The following is a 24,133-nucleotide window of genomic DNA, read 5'->3' on the forward strand; positions in this document are numbered from 1 at the left end:
AACCCTATATCTGACTCTTTTAGTTTTAGGACTTACAAACAACCGTTATGTGAACAAAACTATAATACTCTCTTTAGCAACTTTGTTGCGAGAGTATAATAATATGCGGACCCCAATATCTGTAGTTGATATACACACAATTGATATTCAGAGAGAATCCTTTCCTGATAATAGTTTCTCTGTGCGTCAAAAATGGGTTAATCGGGTCAATACTCTCTGAGTATATATACTTAATATTAAGTTTTTCGAACTTCCGGGTGACTTACATTTGTATACCGGTGAAAATTTGAGAGCGTATTTTATTGATAACAGTGTATCTAAGTGGCTAAAACAGATATAATTGTGCGAAAACTTGACCTAGCCTCATATAACTAATATCATGATTTTCAAACATCCGGCTGGCTTTGCACCATATGATTGGACAGTAAACCCTATGCCGACGGTTTATTGGAACTCTATAAACACGACAACAATGAACTTATAAAACTATATTTGGTGACCACGACCCGTTTCCCGACTATATAGTGCCTTTCGATAGCACGAAATGATGTTTCCTGGATATTGCTGCACCATCAGTTCAGTGATTAAAGACTTAGACCTATTCTTTGGTATGGTGTTGAATGCCAAAGCTTTGAAGTTGTACTTTATTTATTGAGAACTACTAGAAACTCGAAGAAAATCGATTTCAATGATTTTATTAACTGCTTGAAAAACTTAATATTTCGATAACAGCTTGCTATACTATTTATAGACGTTTGTGAAGTCTACACTTGATAACAGAGAAATAAATGCTCATATTTCGCCAGTATCGAACCAATTCAGCCAAAAAAAAACTGTACGGGAACGTATTCACAGAAATTTCCTTAGAAAAAAATTTAAATCAGGGGAAATGGATACATCGATCAAATCAATGTTAAAACTTATTCGAGTTGATCATGAAAGCCTACCCTCGGTCAGATGGTGACCTTAAAACAAATTAGGTTCAACAGACGCAAGCGGTTTCTTCAGCGGTACGCTGCCAATGGCTATGAAAGTATTATTTTTTCAGATCAAAAAGTTTTTAATTACCTACGCAGAAACTTAGAAAAACGCAGAAAATGTTATTCCGTGTTCAAAGAGAACAGAAACCAACTGCTGTAATGGTTTGGTGGGCAGTCTCCTGTAAAGGTGTTACACCCCCTCTTCTTCTTCTTAATTGGCGCAGACTCCGCTTACGCGATTATAGCCGAGTTAACAACAACAACGTTTCTTCTTTTCGCTACGTGGCGCCAATTGGATATCCCAGGCGTAGCCAGGTCCCTCTCCACCAGGTCCTTCAACCGGAGTGGAGGTCTTCCTTTTCCTCTGCTTGGCCCGGCGAGTACAGCGTCGAATACTTTCAGAGCTGGAGTAGGGATGGATAGATTGTTTAAAAAATCGATTCTCGAATCCGATTATTTTTTTATTTTTTTCGATTCTAATCGATTAATCGAGCGCCAGAATCGATTATTTTGATTTTAATCGCTTTTAAATTAAAAGGACAAAAATTTATTTATTAATATTAATTAAAACACTAAAAAAGGTAAAAACAATTATATTTTTTTGTCTACAAATAATGTACCAAGAACATTATATTTCATATAAATTTTTTTTTTTTAAATTCAAGTTGTTTAAACAAGTTTAATAAAGCAAGTTTTTAAATAAATAAATAATTTTTCAGTTTAAGAAAACCATACATTTTCTTGGACAGATCTTAAGCATATTTAAAATTTATATGTAGCTTAAATGCTAACACAACACCCTAATTACCATGAAAGTAGGAAATAAAGTATTACAAAATACTCTAAGATTTTTTGGAGTTGAGTATATATATGCAAGCAAAGCAAAGGTTTATTACTGTATATACTGGGGTATGTATAACTTGAAACTAGTCACTTAATTATTAGTAAAGTCGAATGTCAAGAATCGATTCTTAATCAACTTCGACTACTGAAGATCGATTCCGAAAAATCGATTGTTTTACGAGAAAACTCGATTCTCGAGTAGAATCGGAATCGAGTTTACCATCCCTAAGCTGGAGTGTTTCATCTTTCGGACAACATGACCTAGCCAGCATAACCGCTTTCTTTTAATTCGCTGAACTATGTAAATGTCGTCATATATCTCATACAGCTCATCGTTCCATCGAATGCGATATTTGCCGTGGCCAACGGGCAAAGAACTTTCTCTCGAAAACTCGCAACGTCGACTCATCAGTTGTTGTCATCGTCCAAGCGTTTGCACCATATAGCAGGACCGGGAATTATGAGTGACTTATAGAGTTTGGTTTTTGTTCGTCGAGAGAGGACTTTGCTTCTCAATTGCCTTCTCAGTTCGAAGTAGCACCTGCTGTCAAAAGTTATCCTGCATTAGATTTCCACGCCGACACTGTTGGTGGTGTTTACGCTGGTTCCAAGATAGACGAAATTATCTGCGACTTCAAAGTTATGACTGTCAACAGTGACGTTAGTGCCAAGTCGCGAGTGGGACGACTTTTTGTTTGATGACAGGAGATATTTCGTCTTGCCCTCGTTCACTGCCAGACCCATTTGTTTTGCTTCCTTGTCTAGACTGGGGAAAGCAGAACTAACGGCGCGGGTGTTGAGGGCAATGATATCAATATCATCGGCATACGCCAGCAACTGTACACTCTTATAGAAGATCTATTAAGTTCTCGCATTGTCTGAAACCTCGTTTGGTATTGAACGGCTCGGAGAGGTCCTTCCCGATTCTGACAGAGCTCAACGTCAGTTTACACAGCCGTGTTAGTTTTGCAGGGATACAAAATTCAGACATCGCGGCATAAAGGCAGCTCCTTTTCGTGCTGTCGAAAGCAGTTTTGAAATCGACGAAGAGGTAATGTATGTCGATTCTCCTTTCACGGGTCTTTTCCAAGATTTGGTGCATGGTGAATATCTGTTCGGTTGTTGATTTTCCACACTGATAAGGTCCAATCAGTTTGTTGACGGTGGGCTTTAATCTTTTACACAATACGCCCGATAGAACCTTATTTGCGATGTTGAGGAGGCTAATCCAACCATAGTTGGCGCAGATTGTGGGGTCTCCATTTTTGTGGATTGGGCAAAGCACACTGAAATTTCAGTCGTTGGGCATGCTTTCGTCCGACCGTATTTTACAAAGAAGCTGATGTATGCTCCTTATCAGTTCTTCGCCGCCGTGTTTGGATAACTCGGACGGCAATCCATCGGACCCCGACTAAAATCATCCAGCAGTGGCTTATTGGCCATTCCTGGTTTCCAAGCTGCAGATAATTGGTATATTGTGACCTGTATATTGAGATTTGAATTCATTGGATTAGCGTTTGTGATCCGAGTTGAAGAACATGACCTGTCGAATACCCCACAGAAATTTGGAAATGCTAAAAAATCTTTGGCTCGAGCAGCATCGTCAATACTAATAGAAACTGTGCGTGCTGCTATTTGTCCATTACACAACGGCCTGAATTTCGAACAGAACTAATGGCAGGACTAAGTGTATTTATGATTAAATCATGTAGAAAAAATAGGAGTAATTTAAAAATATAATCAGACAAAATTAGCAGATCAATTGATATCATAACAATTAAACTTACGTAAATATATATTAACTAAAACCCCTGGATGTACATATAGTACATATGTGTGGCATAGACGTTTGTATAACGTTGGTGTAAATCCATAAAATTTGCGCGTGTATTATTAAACTTTTGAAATGATGTTGCAGTTTTCTCGTAATGGAAATTTGCTACAAATAGCCAGCATCATTATTATTTATTCATTTTCCAATCGAAATCAATAGACCAATCATTATGGCCGACAGTTTGACAGTAGTCATGAATGGCGATAAAATGTGATGTTAGTTAATTTTAATACACGTCTATTGGTAGTATGTACACACATAATATGTAGTAGAAAAATCATATTTTATGTTCTCATAGTGTCAGCTTAGAATAATTCACAATCGTCACAATTGAAAAGTACCATTGACAGGATTATTAAAAATCTATAGAAGTCGACGTGAATATTTATCCGACTTTTGATCTGACTAAAAGTCATTATAACAGTGTGTGTAATTTCATATGTACATATGTACATAACTTTTGATTAAAAAAATCTTGAAAAACTTTTACTGAAAGTAGTTGTTACAATTATTTCAAAGCCACGAGGACTACATATCGTTGGGTAGCTTTTATAATATAACTTCAGTCTTGGGGGAATTGAGAATCAACTCCAAAACTATGAAACAGCATTGCCTGACCAAATAGTTCTCTTTGGAACGGCATTTACTACAAAACTATCAGTGTGCCAAGTCTTCTTCAAACTGAAACTATCGATTGGTATAGGCTGTCACATTTCGAACGGTTTATCGAAAAGCGAAGTACAAACATCAAAGCACATATTGGGTAGTCGAAAAAGTATTTTTGTTTTTCTAATCAGATTTCTAGTCGACCACTTGCCATTTTTCTGCTAGAGATATTTTTCCATCCGTGTAAATCTAAATTTCGAACTGATACAGCATCGTCTCATCGTGTAAACTTTACAAATTCAGTTGATGTTTTGTGTGGCATTATTCCTTTTTTTAAACAAACATTTCAAAATAAGCGAATTTCTTAATTATTTTCACTAATTTTTGAACAGCTTCAACTTCTCAGAATTGTTTTTTTTTGGTTAAACGAAGCCTTTTTAACACTATATAGTATGACACAATTTGATTGGGAGCACTAGTGATATACGACATCTATTGACAAAATACGAAAATACTTTTTCGGCTACACAATATAATCTTGCAGGATACTGACAACGTCTAGGCAGGACAATTTTTATCAAAATCATACCCATAACTTTCGCGGTGCTCATAAAAGTAATGGAAAGCGCTTCAAAAAAAAATTTCAAGTCAAGATAATACTTAAGGGGTTACATGGGTTTCACAGTTTCAAAAAATCGAAAATTGAGGGCGCAGTAGGTAAAACTATGTTTTCAAAGACGGTTCTTAAGATTTCTCGCGAATTACTTAACCGATCTTGATGAAATTTTACACAGCTCTTCGAGATATTATTTACAAGGTCTTGAACGGAGGATTTTTTTTAATTACAACTATTTAAAAAAAAATGTCGAGGAATTTTCATCATATTTTGCATTTTTTTAAAAAATCGTCTGCCAAAGCTCCAATTTTAATTTTTCTTTTTTCCTTCGTCCAATACTTAGTTTATTTTCTTTACTAAAACACGTATTTTTTATTTTTATTTGAGATGGTCCTGAAAGAAGTTCTGCTGACAACGCGTATGTACCGTTTTACCGAGGGACTACCGGGAATGGCGTCTTAATGACTGCCAGTTTCATATTTTTTTGAAAATTTTACAAAATGTTTATTAAATATGAGTCTTTTAAATAAAAAAAATAAAAAAGTTTATTAAAATATTTCATTTTTTATATGTAAAAAAAAATTATTGAAATAAGGCCGTTTTTTGCCCAAGGAAACCGCTTAATAAAGGATCTCAAATATAAATGATTGGTACGTTTCACACACATGTTTATATACCAAAACAAAAAAAATTTAATAAGTAAGGAACATAATTATTTAGAATTTAAAGATCCATTCATGACATGAAAACACTCATAATATTGTCAGTCTTGTCAAAGTTTAATTCCGAAAGTAACGTTATCCTTCATAACAGACTGCCAACATTAGATAAGAATTAAAATACTCCAATTCTTGACATAATATATATGTTAATATTGAACTGAGTAACAAAAAAAGTCGTCCATGCAACACACGAGGCGAGAATAAAAAACTTCAGGGAGTTTTCCGCCATACTGAACTCTTTATGATGAACGTGAAGTTAGTCAGAAAACACAAAGTGACCGCTAGCACAAACCAAAACTACAACCGAAAGTAAATGTAAAATGTATATAAGGTTAACATACATACACATTTGTTATTATAGAAGTCAACCAAAATTTTCCATTATATGTGACAAAGTTTGGAGATTTCGGAATGACAATTTGGCAAAGAGCGCAAAGGACAAATGCTACGAATGGGAGCGAGTTTTTAAAGTATTATTTAGTGAAATGTGATAAATTCTAAAGGATATTCGTTACTGTTACTACGGTGTAAATTAATGTTGAAAAAATGTGGTTGTGTTAGCAACTACTTGGATCATTTGTGAAATGCGGTGACGAGGTAAAAAATTCTTTAAAACTGTTGTTATGAAATATCTGAAAGAACCGTTACATTATTATCTTACAAAAATTGTCGCTTCAAACCAAGATGTTCCGATGGCTTTACAGTCATACTTCTTATAAATACCACTCAAATTTTCCTTTTAATTTCGAATATACCAAAACCTATCAGCCCGCAAATGAATGAAGTTTTATTGGCCATATTCGAATCGCCTCTGTTCTGCTTTGTTGAAGTTCGATTTCACTTATCAGAAAATGTGTAAAAGCAACAACAGACTCATTAAGTAGAAAAAGGCTTGTGCTTACTCAATTAAATCTATTTGCCAGTTACCAGTTGCTTGTTCGATTTGCGACTTTCGGAACTTTGGCAAATATTAATCTTAACTTTAGGCTAAAGAAGTTCCTGATGTTAAGTTGGCGGTAGACGCACTGCTACGAAATACAGCCTCTTTCAGAGCGATAATACTGGCATTGAGCTCGATAATGGTACACTCAAAGCTAGTCCGGAAAAGTCTGTCCTCACCAGAAATAGCATCAAGCTACTTCATTTTGACGATGAATCGTTTGGGTGTCTGATAATAGCTTAATTGTTAGCAACTGCAAAGCCGACCAGCTAGCCGTGGCCCGCTCATATCGAAATGGGCCCGAGTTGGATCTGTATTTCAATGGAATTCCAGCACTGCACCAATGTATTCTGCGTGAGCTTAGCAGGCGTTGGTCAACGATCTACTCTTGTGCGATTGCAAGGTCTTTTTGGCATAGATTAGAACACAGAAGATCTTCTGAACAACTTAATGGACATTGCCCAATAAGTATTCATTTGGTAAGGCTAAGAATCTTTACGGATGCAAGTTGTTAAAGTGCATTCCTGTTCAGGTCAATTTCTTACCCTAACCTAACCTATCTTCTTCTAAAAATCTATCTATATTCTTAAAAACTTGAATATATGTATTTAGTTGTATAGCCAAGGATGGAGAAAAAGGTCGGGTAAAGGAACGTTGCTTGGCCCAAATCGCCTCGACAAAAATGAATACGTTATGAGAGTGTAATTGCCACATATTGCCAGTCAAAAGAAGTTTAAACTAGTCTGAAATGTTAGCGAGGAAAAATTTGGTGCTCACACAAGTATAATGCATACTCGTATAGAGACAGCAAGTTGAATTCATTGGAGCCGCAATATCATTTTAATGATGGAAAAACAGTATTGAAGGCTTGGGAATAATATCACCCTTACCTTCGGTCAGCCAACATACAGTGGGGAGCAAAAGTGATTCCACGATCAACATTTCCATGTTTGAGCGCGTATAATAAATAAACGAATGAAGTAAATGACCAAAACTTTTTTTTTTTTTAATAATTTATTTGTAATAATTAGGCGTAAATAGCAAAATAGTAACAGAGGCAATGGCATAGTTATAATTCAAAAACAAAAAAAAAAAAAAAAAACGGCATGTACTCAGTTTTGCACCATCCGTTGAAAAAGAAATGAAATTCATTATTAATATTTTGTCCATAGACCCTTATTTTCTACGACACTTTTTACACGTTCTGGCATGCTCGCAACTAGATTTTCAACAATTCCTTTCGGAATATTATTGCACTCTAGTTCAACATGCTCCCAAAGATCGTTTAGGTTGGATGGGGCTGATTGATACAGTCCGAGCCGTCGCTTCACCATTGACCACAGGTTTTCAGTTGGATTGAGGTCGGGACTTTGCGCTGACCACTCCACCACCTTAAAATTTTGGTGTCCCAGCCATTCTTTTACAATTTTCGCAGTGTGCTTGGGATCCCCATCTTGCTGAAAAGTGATTTCATGCTCTGGATACGCCCGATGGTCAAGAAAATTGGAAGCTGGGTTTGCAAAATACTTAAACAATCTTCCTTACGCATAATCCCATCAATTTTGTGCAACGGTCCCACGTTCCAAAACGTGAAGCACCAGCAAGCCATTATGCTGCCTCCTCCATGTTTTACTGTTTGCTTCACGTGATGCCTTTGAAGCTTGTCATCGAGTCTACGCCAACAGTACTGTTTTCCATCCGATTGAAAACGGTTAAACTTGGATTCGTCAGACCAGATAACACGTTTCCAGTCTTCAACTGTCCAGTTTCTGTGTGCCTTTGCGAATTTTAGTCGTACCTTAACATTTTTCTCGGATAAAGCTGGTTTGTTTTTTTTTCACAGCTGCTACGTAACCAATCCTACCCAGCGCTCTTCTAGCTGTCCATTGACTTACTCCTTTATTCATTTCCTTAGAAGCCTCTGCTGGCGTTAAAAGCTTATTTTTTCTCATTTTGGACATCATAAGTCGAGCGTCAGAGTCTGTCAGGAGACGGCGGCGACCATTCAATATGTTTTCAACACAAACATTTTGTCTTTTCTGCACTTTGACTACCGCTGATTGACTAACTTGCAGTTTTTCAGCAATAGTGCGTGTCGAACAGCCACTCTTAGACAGGGAAACAATACTATTTTCTTTATCTGGAGACAGCTTCTTCATTTTTCAAGAACAAGTTAGAGACTAATTTTCATATTCAATAAATTGACTAAAAACTTGTGGAAAAGAGTGATTCTCTGAATTATGACAACGAATAATGAATAAAAAAATACATATAACGGTAAATCTCCAGGTCAATTGCTGCTAAGAAAGTAAGAACAGCAAAACTATGTGCGAATAACGGATGGTGCAAAACTGAGTACATGCCGTTTTTTTTTTTGTTTTTGAATTATAACTATGCCATTGCGTCTGTTACTATTTTGCTATTTACGCCTAATTGTTACAAATAACCTAGAAAGTTTTTGTCATTTACTTCATTCGTTTATTTTTTATGCGCGCTCAAACATGAAAATGTTGATCGTGGAATCACTTTTGCTAACCACTGTATATTTAATAATCTAATTAAATACCTTATGCAACATTGCTATTTTTCCATTGAAAATGTAACATTTTTGCAAAAAACACCAATGAGTACCAAGAAAAGTTTGGTCCCTAAACGGAATAGAAAATCGTATAAATATACTTTAATCTGCTTATGTTTTGCTAATCGCAATTTATTAATTTTAATGCACTTATCTAATTGCGACTTAGCGCCACAGCACGCCATCAAAGTATTAAGTGACCGAAGTGAGAAACTCCCCCCCAATCACCAGCTTTTCTCCACTGAGCCAGCTAAGCCAACAGCAATTTTGGGTAGCAATTTTCAGTTTAACGGTTGATGGTGCTTTTGATTGCGCATTATATTATTTGATTTGACACTGATGATGACCGGCACACACCCACTCACACGCACACATGCGCAAATATACTGCGAAACTTGGGCCACAGCGAAACCGCCATGCAAATCCACTTTACATACGAAAGATTCACAGGAAAGCGCACGAAGGCATTCTAATGAAAGTACAGCGTTACCCGCTTTCACACGCCGCAATGACAAGGGCGACTTGTCGACAGGGGTGTGGCTGTGTGGGCTCTGTCAAGTATATCATAGTCAATTTCCGAATGACAAAAAGTCAAAGGCATTCCGGGTGGTTAGACCAATGATACTCGAGAAAAGGGGTTGCGTGTGAACAGATAGGCAACAATAACACCAATAACAGCGTCGCCCTTAACAAACACACTCCGGCGCTGCCACCCCGCCATTTCTGATTAACCCACTCAGCCATACACACACACCACAATTGGCCGCATGGCATCAGCGCCGCCTGGTCGGTGTGTTTTTATGACAGATAAAGCTCGGCATTAAAATAATACAAAAAAGAAAGTTCAAATGGTTGCGAATGTGCATACCGCCGCAGCACGACGCGCCCGAAAGGGGTGACCGATAGCGTGCCACGGCGAGAGAGGAGAAATCGGCGGCGGCTTTAGGATCGAAGAAGATTAAATTTTTATTGGCAAAATAATGCGAGTAAAGCGCTGACGCACTGCAGGGTTGGCCTTTAAAAGGATATGCGTTCGCTTGTGACCAGTGGCGGTGTCAATGCTGCTGCTGCGTTGCTGTAGATGACGATAAACTTCGGGTTTTTACTCCATGCTAAATACATGCGCTCATACAAATCGGTGTATAAAATGTTATCTGTTGCTTAGCACGCGACTTTGCAGCCAAGCGCTGGCCACCAGCAGCACCGCTCACGCCCCAGCAGCGCATATAAATCTATTATTAGTTGACAGTGTATGTATGTGTGTGAGCCTGCATTAATGCACGCGTTCTTATCTATGCTCCTTCCACTCTTTATACTGGCTCTTTATTTTAAACCCTTTTGCTGTGCACTTTTAAACACTCGCTTTTATTGATTGATTTTTATGTGTAGACATACTCTTTCGCCAAAGTGGCGTTGGGCAATAAAGATTCTGATTAATTTCGATTTAACCAACCCCCTCTCACACTGCCAGCTCTTGGGTCAACATCATACTCGTACTCTTTGAGTCCGTTTTTATTCAATGGCTTTTTGGCCGTCGGGTGTGAAATTTAATTTAGTAATTTTATGGTCTGTTTTGATGGCAGCTTTCACAGCTGACCATAAATGTAAATATATTTGTTTGTTGTCTAATATTGAATATCGGCGCGCATTAAAAATTTTATGTGACCATTATTGATTCTCTCCGACTCTTATTTAGTGCAGCTGAGGAATGTGTGCCCCTGCACCAATTTGTTTATGCAAATTTTTTCAACAATCAATGATTATAATTTTATATAACTCTGTGTGAATTTCCATTAATGCATTAAGAGAAGAAACACCTTTTGCGCGTATACATATTGTCTACATAAAGACTATACACATAAAACATATGTGTATAGTTTTTGTAGGTATGTGTGGCTCAAACAGATATATGATTACTCACCTCTGCTATCAGCTGTCATCTCGTCTGTTGTTTCAGAACAATCACCTGTAACGAAAATGTTAAAATCGACATTAATGTGAAAGTTGTAACTCAAACCCCTGAATAAACTTAAATAAAAGTGTTACTATTTGAACAAGAAAATCTGAAATGTATCTATTTGTTATATAGTATATAACGTGAACTTGATATCTAGTCAGTATGGAAAAATTGACCCTAGAGGACATCAACTGAAAATTTTCACAAAGCGTGCTTTTAAAATGTGCTCAAACAAAAAGCCAAGATTAAAATTTGTTTTAAAATTGGTAAAACTTTTACCGAAACGTTTCAATTGATGAAACAAGTTTATGGCGCTGATTGCCTATCCCGTAGCAGAGTCTACTAATAGTTTCAACGTTTTCAAAGTGGTCGTGAGGACATAAATGACGATCAACATGTGGGCAAATCAAAACCCGTGATCACCGGAAATTCCATCCTAACTCTGCGTGAATTCATCAAAAATCAGCCGAAATTATTATTGAAATTCATGGCAATGGAATTGAACACCTCCAAAACATCGATTTATCAAATTTTGACCGAACACTTGGGCTCACGAAAGGTGTGCGCGCGGTTTGTTCCGCACAAATTGACGGACGACCAAAAATTGCTCAGAATCCAATATTCGATGCGACGATTGTGACAGATTATTTGACCAAAAATCGTATAGTAAACATTAACCACTCCTCGTATTCACCGTGCGAATTTTTTCTTTTGGGAAAAATGCAGTTTCTCATGAATGGGAAGTGTTATGCTGACGTAGAGGCCATTCAAAAGGCTTGCACCGGCATACTGGCGGCCATACCGGCTAACGAGCTAAAACACTTGTTGGACATGTTTTTGGACCGTGCAAAAAGCTGTTTTGAAGCAGAAGAAGACTATTTTGAAAAAAATAAATTAATTTTGCCGAAAAAAATATTTGTTGTTGTTTTTTCTTCTTAAAAGTCCTGTTTGCTTTGGAACGCACCTTGTATGTGCTTCCGTTCAGAACAGATCGGCCCAAGTTTGCTTAGTATGGTTGAACAGTTCGTATAGTTTGTTTATTTCTCTACATTCTAAGGAATATTAAAGAAGAATATAAGGAATGATCCATTTTTAGATTCTCCACATAAAAAAAAACACACAGAACCTTCAACTTTAATGGAGATTGTTTATTTTCGGTCTCAAGAACATTCTTTAGCATTAATTTTGTGAAGATTATTTCTTTAAATTGTTAGCCGCAGCTACATCACATAGACTTTAGACTTCACATATATCTCCACAGGAAAAAGTCTAACAATCTCAACGGCAAATCGACAGGCCCAAAACGTGAAATTATCTGTTCACCAAAATGTTCTTTCAATAAATCATTGAGTGGCGCAGTCTTGTGGGAACCAAATGTCGCCGTGATCACGAGCTTCATTATGGGGCGATAACAGTCGCCATTGACGGTTACGTTATCATTGGCATCATTTCTGAAGATATATGGACTGAAAATTTCACCGTAAACCACAGTTGAAATGTTTTTTCTGGGAGAAATGGCAGTTATTGAATATCTTCCGGTTGATTTTCGTCTAAAATGCGGAAATTTTATTTACATACCCATTGAGTCGGAAATGGGACTCATCGCTGAACAAAATTTACCTCGAAAACGTGTGGATCTTCTTGGCACTTCTCAAGAGCCCGTAGAGCAAAGCGATGTCGCTTAGATTTAAGTTTTCGACGTAAAGTATGTCAAATCGTCCCATATGTACACTCTCACTACGTACTGGAGTGTCTACTAGTCTATTCGACCGAATATTATTCAATAATGAATTTACAGAACGTGAATTTTCGTAATAAAGTTGAACGACGTGTAAACGTTATTCAGGCATAAGTCTTTAGATGATGAAATACCAAACAACAGTGAACAAAAATAAGATGACAGCTGTACAAGACTCACACTTGATCTGTCAAAAGTGGCCACTGAAAAACGTACCTCTACTTAGATCACCCGTTAAAAATTAGTAATAACGTTTCCCCACTCATACAACAGCGATAAAATTTACTTGTAAAAACCACAGCGTCCGATTTCCAGGAAAAACTTCTTGCATTTAAATATAATGTATTTAATTGATTGAACACAGCATTGAGCAGGGTATCAAAACGAGATGAAATCATAATTCTGCTGGTAGAAAAGTAAACACTAAAATTAAAAATGCCATGATAATACATCGTTTTCCGCGGAAACCGGGCAGCAGCTGCTCCACCGCCCACCAACGCCAACTGTTCGCTAGATTAAAGTTAATCCAAAGCAAGCCACCGACTTCAAGCCAACACGGCGCGATGGCTCACTGCACTCCAAGCGGACGATGGTGCGCTATATGTTGTTGTTGTTTCGCATATCAAAGACTTTAGTTCGCCCTCTTAACAAATTTACATTACAATCGCTACTGAGAATATGAGCGCTCATACATGCTTAGATAGCACTTGTGCGCTTGATTGTGTGTGTGTGTTTGTGTGCTTGATGTGCATATGTTTAATATATGCCATAATGGTTGGTTGTTTTTGTTGCGGTTATTGTTGATATCTTAAGGGAATAATAATTGTTTCAAGTGAAACAATGTGTATTTTTTCCAACTCGTATCGCATTGTACTCCATTATTGTTCGTAGTTAACTTGCTGATTGTATAAATGATTGTTTGCCTCAACGTATGTACATGTGTATGTGTGTGTGTATGTAAATACCAATGTTGGATTTACGCTACAAAAGCTCTCATATCCATATGGATATACTATATTCATGCACATATTTCGACAATTTCGCTGTTCGTTCTCCGCCGCTGGCCCCGACGTTTTTCCCCCAACTTCTTTGGCCGCGTCTTTTGCGCCCGATTTCGGCTTGAGCTCTGTGGCTTTTTTGGTGTTTTGGTGTTTTTGTATTTTTGTGTTTTGTGTTGAGAATGTGATTAAATTTTGCTGATATTCACTTCAAGGAATTATAATAACAATAATAACAACAATCCGCAGAATTCGTTGTTTTACTTTTTGTTTTTGTTTCCTCCTTCTTCATTTCTAGATCGTAGATACCGTATGCGCATACCCACATACATGCGCTAAACGCTTCCCCACAAATACATATGCAGTCATGTGCGTGTAAAATTGGCAGCGTGTGTGTGTGTGGGCTGTGCACGTGTTTCGGCGTTGTTTGTGTGTGTTTTTATAAATGAATGTATCCAACAGATAGTAAACTGATAACAATCCGAGTTGGAGTAGCAGAAGCAACAACAACAACAACACTCAGTATTCCCCTGTAGAGTGATGCAAGAATATGTAGGCAGGTCGGTCGGCTGACTGAGTGACTAGCCGGCTGTCGGGTTGGCTGGCAAGCGGCTTGGCCGTAAGGCTGCTCACCCGGCTGATCGTTTATTTGCTCGCTCACATGGTTGGCTAGCATATTTGCTGAGCTCAGCGTTTGGCAGACGGTAGGCAGGAAGTCCAACACTGTCAGGCGTGAATATAGTCAGTTACATATTAAGTATTCGTGCAGATGTTAGTCAGTCGATTTGGCAGTTATTTAGCAGTAATTTGAATTGCTTATGATTTGGTATGAGAAGTGTGCATGTAGTATATTATATGATATCTACAAGCCCATACAAGTGCATATATGAGTATGATAAATTAAAACCCAGCAGAGCTTCGGTTCACTCTTCGATTAATATGGGAGTGCTCCACTATATTTTGGCTGGGAATTGAAGATATTTTGTCTAAGAAAACGAATTGGATTTTATTCAATTTCAATATATAAAGTAATATGATAAAAGGAAACACAAAGTACTCTCGTTATTATTAAATGGTTTTTAAAATCTCTGGTCCCGAGGAATTAAATATAAATTTCACTGTAAGTAATATCGAAGCTTATTTGATTAGGTATATCTTTTTGCGCTCACTCAAGTGTTGATCTTTTATTTAGTTTCGTCCGACGTTTAGTGTAAATATTTTCTCAAAGCTCGGTCCACCGATATGCCTTATGTGGACTTTGTAATGACTTATGATGGTGGTATTTTTCATAGATCTTTATTTTCTATGTTAGCTTTAGAATTGAAAACGCTTTTACTTTTTTCAAAGATATGAGTTATCCAAATAACCTGTTCTTCTCTTGCTAATTTACAAGAAAAAGAAAAGAAGGAAGCAGATTCCAGCAAATAGTTTTTCAGTAAGGGCAACCCTGTTACTTTTACGAAGAATCTGGAAGCAAAGTTTTTGCTTGGAACACTTTAAACTGTTTTGTGCTTAAAACGGTATCTCTTCTCTATGGCTTGTGTATTTCTGTCTCAAACAGCTGCTCATGTTAAACAATACCCCCTCGTCGGAAAATTAGTTATATTCAGCCTCTTAGAGGAAGGGTATTATACAGTACTTGTATATGAAGTGTGTCCCAACGGTCTAACGCAAGATTTAAACTTGGAGATTCAAAGTGCAGCAAGGTCGTTTTCCACCTGGTCTTTCCAAAGGAGTGGATATCTTCCTCTTCCTCTGCTTCCACCGACGGGTACTGCGTCGAATACTCCCACAGCTGAAATGTTTTCATCCATTTCATCCATGACCTAGCCAGCGTAGTCTTGTCTCTTAATTCGCTGAAATATATTAATGCCGTCGTATATCTCGTACAACTCATGGTTCCATCAAATGCGATTTGCATCGTGGGCAACACGCAAAGGACCATAAATTTTTCACAAAACTTTTTTCTCGAAAACTCGTAACGTCGACTCATCAGATGTTGCCATCGTCCACACACTATATAGCTGGACGGGAATACTAACTGACTTAAACACGGGAGTTATGAGTGAAAAGAGCTGACAGTTTAGGCTTAGTAAAAATGGAGCGTTACTTAGAACGAAAACGTTGTTACTGAAAAATAATTCAAAAATTATGAAAGCTTCCCGACGCAATTCCAAATGCATCCAAAAAGTGTCACTCTTTGGTGTGAATTTTGGGCTGGGAGCCTTGTTTGAAAATTAATGGTGATATAACACCATTAGATTACTTTTTATGGGGTTATTTAAAATCATAGATCTAACAAGCTCAGAATCACGCTTGCTCTAAAGGCGGTAATTCAGTGTTGAATCAATGAAATTCAGTCACGTTTACGCAGAATAAAGTTCTTATGTGTAAAAAAATCCATGGAAGCCATTAGCTCGATGTGTTTTTCCACATCCTATATACTTTATGATCCAATAAAAAAATTACTAACGAAATACTATTTAATCCCAATCTTGCGTTACTTTTGGGACACTCTTTAAATTGCATTACTTCAAAATTGATTCGGGCTGCAAAAGCTCTCCAAATGTGTCCATTTAATCACTCTTAATATTACAATTCAATTAATTTCGATCTCATACACGTCAAACTTTACCATTTTTTATCACTTTCAATTCCGCCCATCTTTTTTTAACTTAGCCAAATCGTCGACTCCCCTTTTTTATAAATATGTATGGTCTAGTGAATTAAAATTTCTATTGATTTATATACATAATTTTATATCTACAAGAAAGAAAAACATTAACGTCGGTTCCACCAAAGCTATAATACCCTTCCAAATAAAAAGTTATCCAACAATAAATTGATTATTCAGTTTGAACGACAGCTATATGCTATAGTGGACTTTTTGGGGAGAAAAGAACTTGCGCAAATTGAGAACGTTATTTCAAAAACTAGTGAGTGAATTACTATGATATTTGAGAGATATTTTTACTTTTCTCTTCAGTTGGATATTCATCATGGCCGATATTAAGGGGTTGCAAGGGTTTCCTCGTTGAAAAAACGGTATTTAACAAAATTTTTTTTTCTCATACAAAAACGGAAATATTTTATTCGAATTTTTACTATTACACTATTAACAAAGAAATTCGGAAATGATAAAAAGATGCGCTCACGTTGGCAGGATAATCTAAAGTGAAAAAATACGTGTGTTAGTTAAAACTTTAACTTAAAACTAGCACGAAGGGGAAAAAAAACAAGGAAAAAAAAAACAAGTGAAAACCTTTTTTTAAATAGCTGTAATCAAAAAAATTATCCATCTAAGTCTCTAAGTATTGTATCTCAAAAATCTGTGTGAAATTTCATGAAGATCGGTTGAGTAGTTCACGAGAAAGCTTACCAACCGATTTCAAAAGCACAGTTTCAATTAACTTTTAATTATTTTTGAATAAAAAAAAACAAAGAGTTTTTCACTTACCAAACATTATTATTTTTACAAACCGCTATCCAACACTGTGCGCCAGCTGTGACTGCATGCTCAATATGCGCCCCTTATTTTTACGCTCTCTATCTTCACTTCACTTATTCGCTCACTAACACTATGCCGATATATCAGCGCACGATAATGAACACTTGGTGAGAGGAACGAGTGGGGTGTGCACCCCCACCAAAATGCTGGTTACTACTATGATGTGTGAGTGAATGTGTGTGTGTGTGCGAGAGTGCTTGTAGCAGCAGTCAGTCACATGCACAACAACACCACCAATACAGCGAAAAAGAAACACGCTGATTTTATCACCAGCAAATATACGAGAAGCGCAACAAAAATAAGAATAACAAAAAAAAAAAAAAAAACCGAAAAAACACGACAACAGCAGCAGAGTAGCAATGTTGAATGTTGACGATTTTTATCGCCGCATATTTTATAACTCAACACCGATATCAACGTATGTATGTTTGCGTGAAAACAATGCACGAATGGATTGTGGAGTGACGGAATGGCGTTTTTTTGTTGTTTTTTGTTTGCTAGATTGGATGTTTTTATTCACTTCGAAAGTTGAGTAATGCCGTTGTAATGCACTTGCGATTGGAAATACCGTAATTCACGCATAGCACTTTCACAGCTGCGAAATATTGATATAATTGTAACAAAAAAAAAACAATTTTTGGGCATACGAAATTATGAAATAGAACACTGTTTCCCCATTTAAGGCAATAAATTTATTAATATTTGCAATAATTAAAAAAGATGTAGTAAAAATTTTTTGCTTTTATTCCGCACTTCTACTTTGCTATTTCACTTGTTTTTGAGCAATTCTGCTTTGCTCAGCCCTTTCGCAACGAAATCTACTCGCATACATAGGCGCAGTAAACCAGCGCGTACGTGTGTTATACGCTTTTTATCACAGCATTGGCATCAACATACATTTGTTGTTGTTTTTCGCATTAGTCTGCATTTCGTATGTTTATCTTTTGCAGATTTAATTAGTGCATTTTTCGAAAATGTTGAATTTTACGCGCGCTTTTTGTGTCACAATACTCCGCGATTTGGGCCAAGTTAAGACAAACAACACACAATTGGAACGTACTTTATATGCACGAAAACAATACACGATTGAAAACAAAATCAAATAAATTCGTAGCAAGCGCGGCGCAGCGGATCACGACGTATCTTATTGAAATATTTTGGCGCCGACTGCAGCACGTTATGTTACTTGGTTCACGTTCTATGACCAACTGAAACGGCGACAATAAAATCATACTCAAGCGCGAGCGCACACACACAGCCGCCATCTGCACACATACACAGTGGTGTGGCAATTGCTTGCGGAGCGGAATTGTACACTCACTGCGTCAAAACGCGCTCTTAGCGCTGAGCGCCAGCAAGCGATTGAGTGAGCGCTGTGCTGTTTGTGGTCACATTTGTTGTTGGCTTACAGCACAGCTGATAGCTAAATGGGGCGCGCTGCTGGCAGCCACCAAAAGGGTTGAATTCTCGCTGCAGCGGCTGAAAGTAGGCGACAGCACAGGATGTGACGATTGAGCGCTTTGTGCGAAGTGAAAATATGGCTGCTGAGAGCGAGTAAGTTTTCACGCGTTTGCTGTTGGTTTGTTTAGTCAGCAGGATTATTACCAACCCCATTTTGGGCGTTTATCTTCGAACTTCTTCCTTATCAAGGAGCGCATTTGCCTTTCCTACAAAACTGCGTGTTCGTGCTGCTATCTTGGTCTGGTCGCCGCTTACTTTGCTTGTTTGTTTGCTGGCCAGCTGGCAAGCATGGTTACTTGGCTGTAGCGCTGCATACAATCGCTTTGTTTGCTCCAAAATTATTTTGTAAGCTGCGGTCGTAAGCTTTGCGCTTGTTTAGCGAAATATTACTATGTACTATCAGTTGAGCGTTCGTGTGTCGGCCAAGTAATCAGCATTGAAACCGCCCACCCGCTTGTCGTCCAACCGCTTGCTCCACTTGGCTGTCTGCCTGTTCACTGATACGCTCGCGCGCGCGCACACACACGCTTTCTGCCGACGCTTACCCCCATTGGCTTGTCGTTTACTCATTTACTTGCTCCATGTTCCATTTTATTTGTTTTTGTTTTGTTGTTTGATTTCAGTTACGAGTGAAGTTACACTCAAGTTGCACTGAATAGCAAGCCAGAAACAAAAAGGAGGGTATGAAAAACTGATAAAACGCTGATAAGCGCACAGCACAGCACAGCTAGATAACATCGCCCGAAAGCAGCTACAACAGCTGAAACTTTAGTGAAAACCCACACACAAACATGAACGCTTGGTCATGCGCACATGAGCATACAAATGCATCATTCCGACACATACTCGCAACATATTGAGTGTGGTGTACATCTGTATGTACGAGTATAGAAATGTGTTGTCAGTGAAATAACGAGTCAGTCAGTCAGCTAGCCGGGTAATCGCACAGTGTGCTAATTTGAGCAAATTTTAGAAATTTTTCGAATAAAAACACAACCTACCGTGTATGCATGCTGTGTTTCAAAACCCGGATTCGATCTTAGTTTCCGAGCAAAAAACGAATAGATGACGAGTATTGCACCGCGACCTTAGATCTATAGCGCCCTAAGAATGGTTTGTCTGAAACCATCGAGAGATTAGAAAACAGACTATGTTGAATATGTCGATATGTCTTCTTTACTAGCACTATGTTTCCTTGAAACTTGAAATCTTTTGAATATAATTAAAGTAAACCTAATGAAAATATATTATTTAGAGAGCGCAAAGCGATTTTTTTTTTGTATAAGAAAGCATGTACTCATTGATACCAAAGGTTCCGCACGGGAGCAGCAAAGTACCTGAATAGAATGTAGAATAAGATTAAAAATTACTGAGGCATATAGTTTTCAAGCCTAAAAGTTCTACCCTTTCCAAGATATCGGCATATTGTACAGTTTCAGGCGATGCTGTATCGATTATACAAGCGCGGATATACTTGTATGTATAAGAAATTACGTATATAAAATCGGAAAATCCGAAGAGTCGTCTTGTATATACAACGATGCGATCGAGGACGACGCTTAACAAACGGTTTTGAAGCGTATACGCTGGAGAAATAGCGAACTTCTTACTTTAGTTCGCCCCCTAAAAACTTGGCTCGATGAGCTTCCCGGCACTACTACAGCATTGGTATGCTAAGTTTACACACGGTGAAACTTCACACCGAAGGCAGCGAACGCAGTGGACGCCCAAAAGAGGTTGTTCCCGACGAAAACATAAAAACAATCAACAAAATTATTGTTAATGATCGTAAATTGAAATTTTACGAAATAGCAGACATTCTAAAAATATCAACTGAATCATATCGCTTATGAATAATTGGGTGTGAGAAAGCTTTCTGCTAAGAGGATGCCGCATGAGCCCATTTTTGACTAAAAACCACGAGGAGTTGATGATTCAGAGCAATATTTGGCGAAGTTCAAGCGTATTAACTTCGAGTTTTAGCGTCGATATATGGGAATGGATGAAAGAAAGCTTCATGATTTCACTCCGATGTGCAATTGACTGGCATTTGAGTGGACTGCACACGATGTACTCACTCCAAAGCGTGGAACAACGAATAGTTTTGATTGACCATCGGCAGCGAATATTACATAGCATTGGATCGTTCGCAGGACGAAATCGTCGGAAAACGGTCACAGATAAAACAAAAACAAAAGATAATACAGTTTCACTTAGACAATGCACTGTGTCACAAATCAGTGAAACAATGGCCAAAATCCATGAATTATGCTTCGACTTGCTTCCGCATTCACCGCATTCTCCAGATATGGCCAGCAGCGTCTATTTTCTGTTCTCAGATCTCAAAAGAACTTCTTGCTGGGAAAAAATTGTCGTAAAAGGAAGAGGTTATTGGGGAAACTGAGGCCTATTTTGCAACAACAACAAGCAAATCGTATTATAAAAATGGTATCGAGAAGTTGGAAGACCGCTGTAATCAGTATAACACATTTGAAGGTAAATATGTTGAATAAAAAACCTGTTATATTTAGCAAACCGATACACGGTTCATTACACATTATTTGGCAGCTATGAATGAACATATATAAACGCACATACAAACTGACAAACATGTATACACGCACATATAGATGGAAAATGTTGCATACTAATAATGCGAATGAATCGTCACTACGTCCAATGCCAATCGCAACATTTTGTGTCGAACTGTGGCCCAAGCCCGAATTGAAGCAAAATAAAACAAAACACGGCACACAGTCGTCGAAATGAGTTTTGTTTTGTATACTTTGTATCGGTAGATTTGTACTCGCATATGTCGGGTGTATGTAAGTATGTATGTATGTATGTGTTTTGGCTGTACGGCTGTGGCAAGTTGAGACGATGAGCGATGCTTTTGTGCGATAGCGAGTCTACAGCTAATGGAATTCTGATTATTGTGCGGCGATAAGGCGTTTCATATAATTGTATCTGTATCTGACGCTATACAATGCCACAACCGACCAACCGACCAGCCAAGCAACCAGTCAAACCGAAACCGAGCGCTGCTGTGAGGCAATGAGCGTACAGCGGACGCCGGACGATGAGCGAGTCACTACACTTGGCTAGCGGACCGTTGTATGTATGTATGTATGCAGCCGCCGCTGATAGTGCTGCGGCTGTTGTTGCTGCTGCCCGCCACCGTAGACGGATGTTTATCTATCTATCTGCCTGTGTCGGACGGTCGATCAGCCAACCGGCTGACTTGCTAGTCAGCCAACCGGCTGACTTGCTAGTCAGCCAACAAACAAATCAGCCGTCTTGACTGTGGGCAGCAAGTGAGTTGTGGCAGCGTGAAGTGAGCGGAATACGCGTGAGCGGTAAGATAGTGCGCGCTCATGCCCGCTTTGGCACTTCCTCTGGCCCCCCAACGGCTGATTTACACAGGGCCGCACACACACAGTCACATGTATTTGGACGTCCATGTATATCCTGCAATAAATGCTTGCGCTAGCTTGCTAAGTATGGTATATTTCGGCTTTGCTTAGCCGGAGCCGCTTATCAAATTTTTCTGATCAATTTTAATGTTGCTCTGCGTTCGCTTGTCCGCCACAACGTAAACTCTTATCGCTGTTTGCATTTTCTTGGCATTATAATAATAGCGCCGGTATCTTGGCGGTCGCATCACACAGGCACTCACACACACGCCTGACTGTGCAAATACTCATTCGCACTTGAGTTGCTTTTCGTTTTACTCAGCTACTCTCTGATTTTATTCTCTCTCTTTCTCTACTTGAGCACAATCTCTATCAAATATTTGTCTTATTTGATTTCTCTTATTTGTATTTGCCCAACAATCAGCTGTTCTATGTTGCGCATGCGCCTACTCAGCTACTGTACAATCCATCACTGTTGGCCCATGCCACCAGCACCACTCGCTCTACCACCACCATCAGCACCAGTGGCTGTCAACTAAAAGTAATGCCCAAAATTATAAACACCAACAGCCCTACAACAACAAGCAGGCTTACCATTACACATTTACAAACTTTTTTCACAACACCAGTGGTGTATTGTTGTTTTTGTCGTACATTGTTGACTTTTAATTAGATTCATTGGGAAATTTTCATTTTAGGGTTGTTGTGCGTATGCACTATCGCCAATTATCATACAACAGCTCACATACACTCACACTCATACACCTTTTGTATTCTATAATAACATAAAAGTGTGTGTGTGTGTGTATTTCTTCTTGCATATGTGTTGCTCTTTAATTGCTAAGCTCACTATCAAGTTGCCACAGGGGCTTACGTCTGCTGACGGCTGGCTGATAGGCACTGCCTTTGCTGGTGGGTGTCGCTTCACCGCTTTTGCGATAAACACATCATCCTCTGCTGGTATCTGTTTCACATTGATAAGCCGTAAGTCATTACTACAGGGGCGGATTCGAGCTCTGTTTGTTTGAAATGGCAATGGACTTTGTGCTCGTACACATTACAAACAGTTTCTGTGACCTGTTATGTTCGGCGCTTATCATTTAATCTGCATAGTTAGATTAAACTGTTATCAATTTTCGCTCAGAATTTTAAGTGAAGCAAAAAAACAAAATCGAGGCTATAATATCCTTCATAGGTTTTCTAACAACAACTAGCGGCCGTTTTCTATGGCAGATATATGCTCTAGTAGTCGATTTGAACAAGTTTTTCCGATATTACGCTGTTTACTTTAGAAACATGTCAAATTTAGCGAATGTGTCTTGTCAAATAAAAAGTTTTCAAAAAAGTCCCAACAAAATTAGACTTTGATCGGTCAGTTTCGGCGGTTCCAATAAATGTGCAACTATTTGGAAAGGAAATAACGTCCGTTTTTTTCAGATGCATATCTCAAAAACTGAAGGAATAGTTCTCATCTATACAGACAGACGGATAGACACACGGACCAATTTCACCACCTATTTATGTTTATATGTTCTAGATTAGGTTAAGTTAGCTTTTATGGTTCAACCGGTAGACAAACCGGTTCTATGGTATCTCCAGAAAACACTTACATATAGTATTTAGTAAAACCCTCGTTGACAAAGCGCCTTGTGTCTAATATTAACTTGATGTCGTCTTACATGAAATCCAAGATGGGTTAACCCAAGTCCTAATATGGATAGTTCAAAATAAGTTTTTATATTTCAATAACGAGAAGAAATTATACCTCGCCTTTTTCCATAGAACTTTGACAATGGAAGTGGATTTGTAGATCTCCATTATAAGGTTTATATCTGAACATATAGCACACATAGAGCTCGACATCTCTCGCATGCTCATTCGAGTGTTAGAGAGAAGGCAAGAGAGCTCGACATCTCTCGCAAGTCCGTTCGAGTGTTAG

General features: G+C 38.2%; 1 protein-coding gene across 2 annotated transcripts in view; it reads right to left on the minus strand.

The window, feature by feature from the left end:
* LOC108969381 (zinc finger protein ush) overlaps window positions 1–24,133 on the minus strand; it is a 213,298-nt gene that overhangs the window by 39,257 nt on the left and 149,908 nt on the right. The window contains exons 1-2 of one of the 2 annotated variants that reach the window (XM_018934061.1): window positions 17,270–18,510; window positions 11,041–11,085 (exon numbers count right to left, since the gene is read on the minus strand). In XM_018934061.1, coding sequence (XP_018789606.1) covers window positions 11,041–11,085; window positions 17,270–17,276 — 52 coding nt within the window. In that variant the 5' untranslated portion in view covers window positions 17,277–18,510. Of the gene's footprint in view, window positions 1–11,040; window positions 11,086–17,269; window positions 18,511–24,133 lie in introns of those variants that run through there. The other variant, XM_018934060.1, reaches the window with a different exon arrangement.

Source organism: Bactrocera latifrons, unplaced genomic scaffold (genome assembly GCF_001853355.1).
Source record: "Bactrocera latifrons isolate USDA-ARS-PBARC rearing strain unplaced genomic scaffold, ASM185335v1 scaffold_25, whole genome shotgun sequence".
Taxonomy (NCBI): Eukaryota; Metazoa; Arthropoda; class Insecta; order Diptera; family Tephritidae; genus Bactrocera; species Bactrocera latifrons.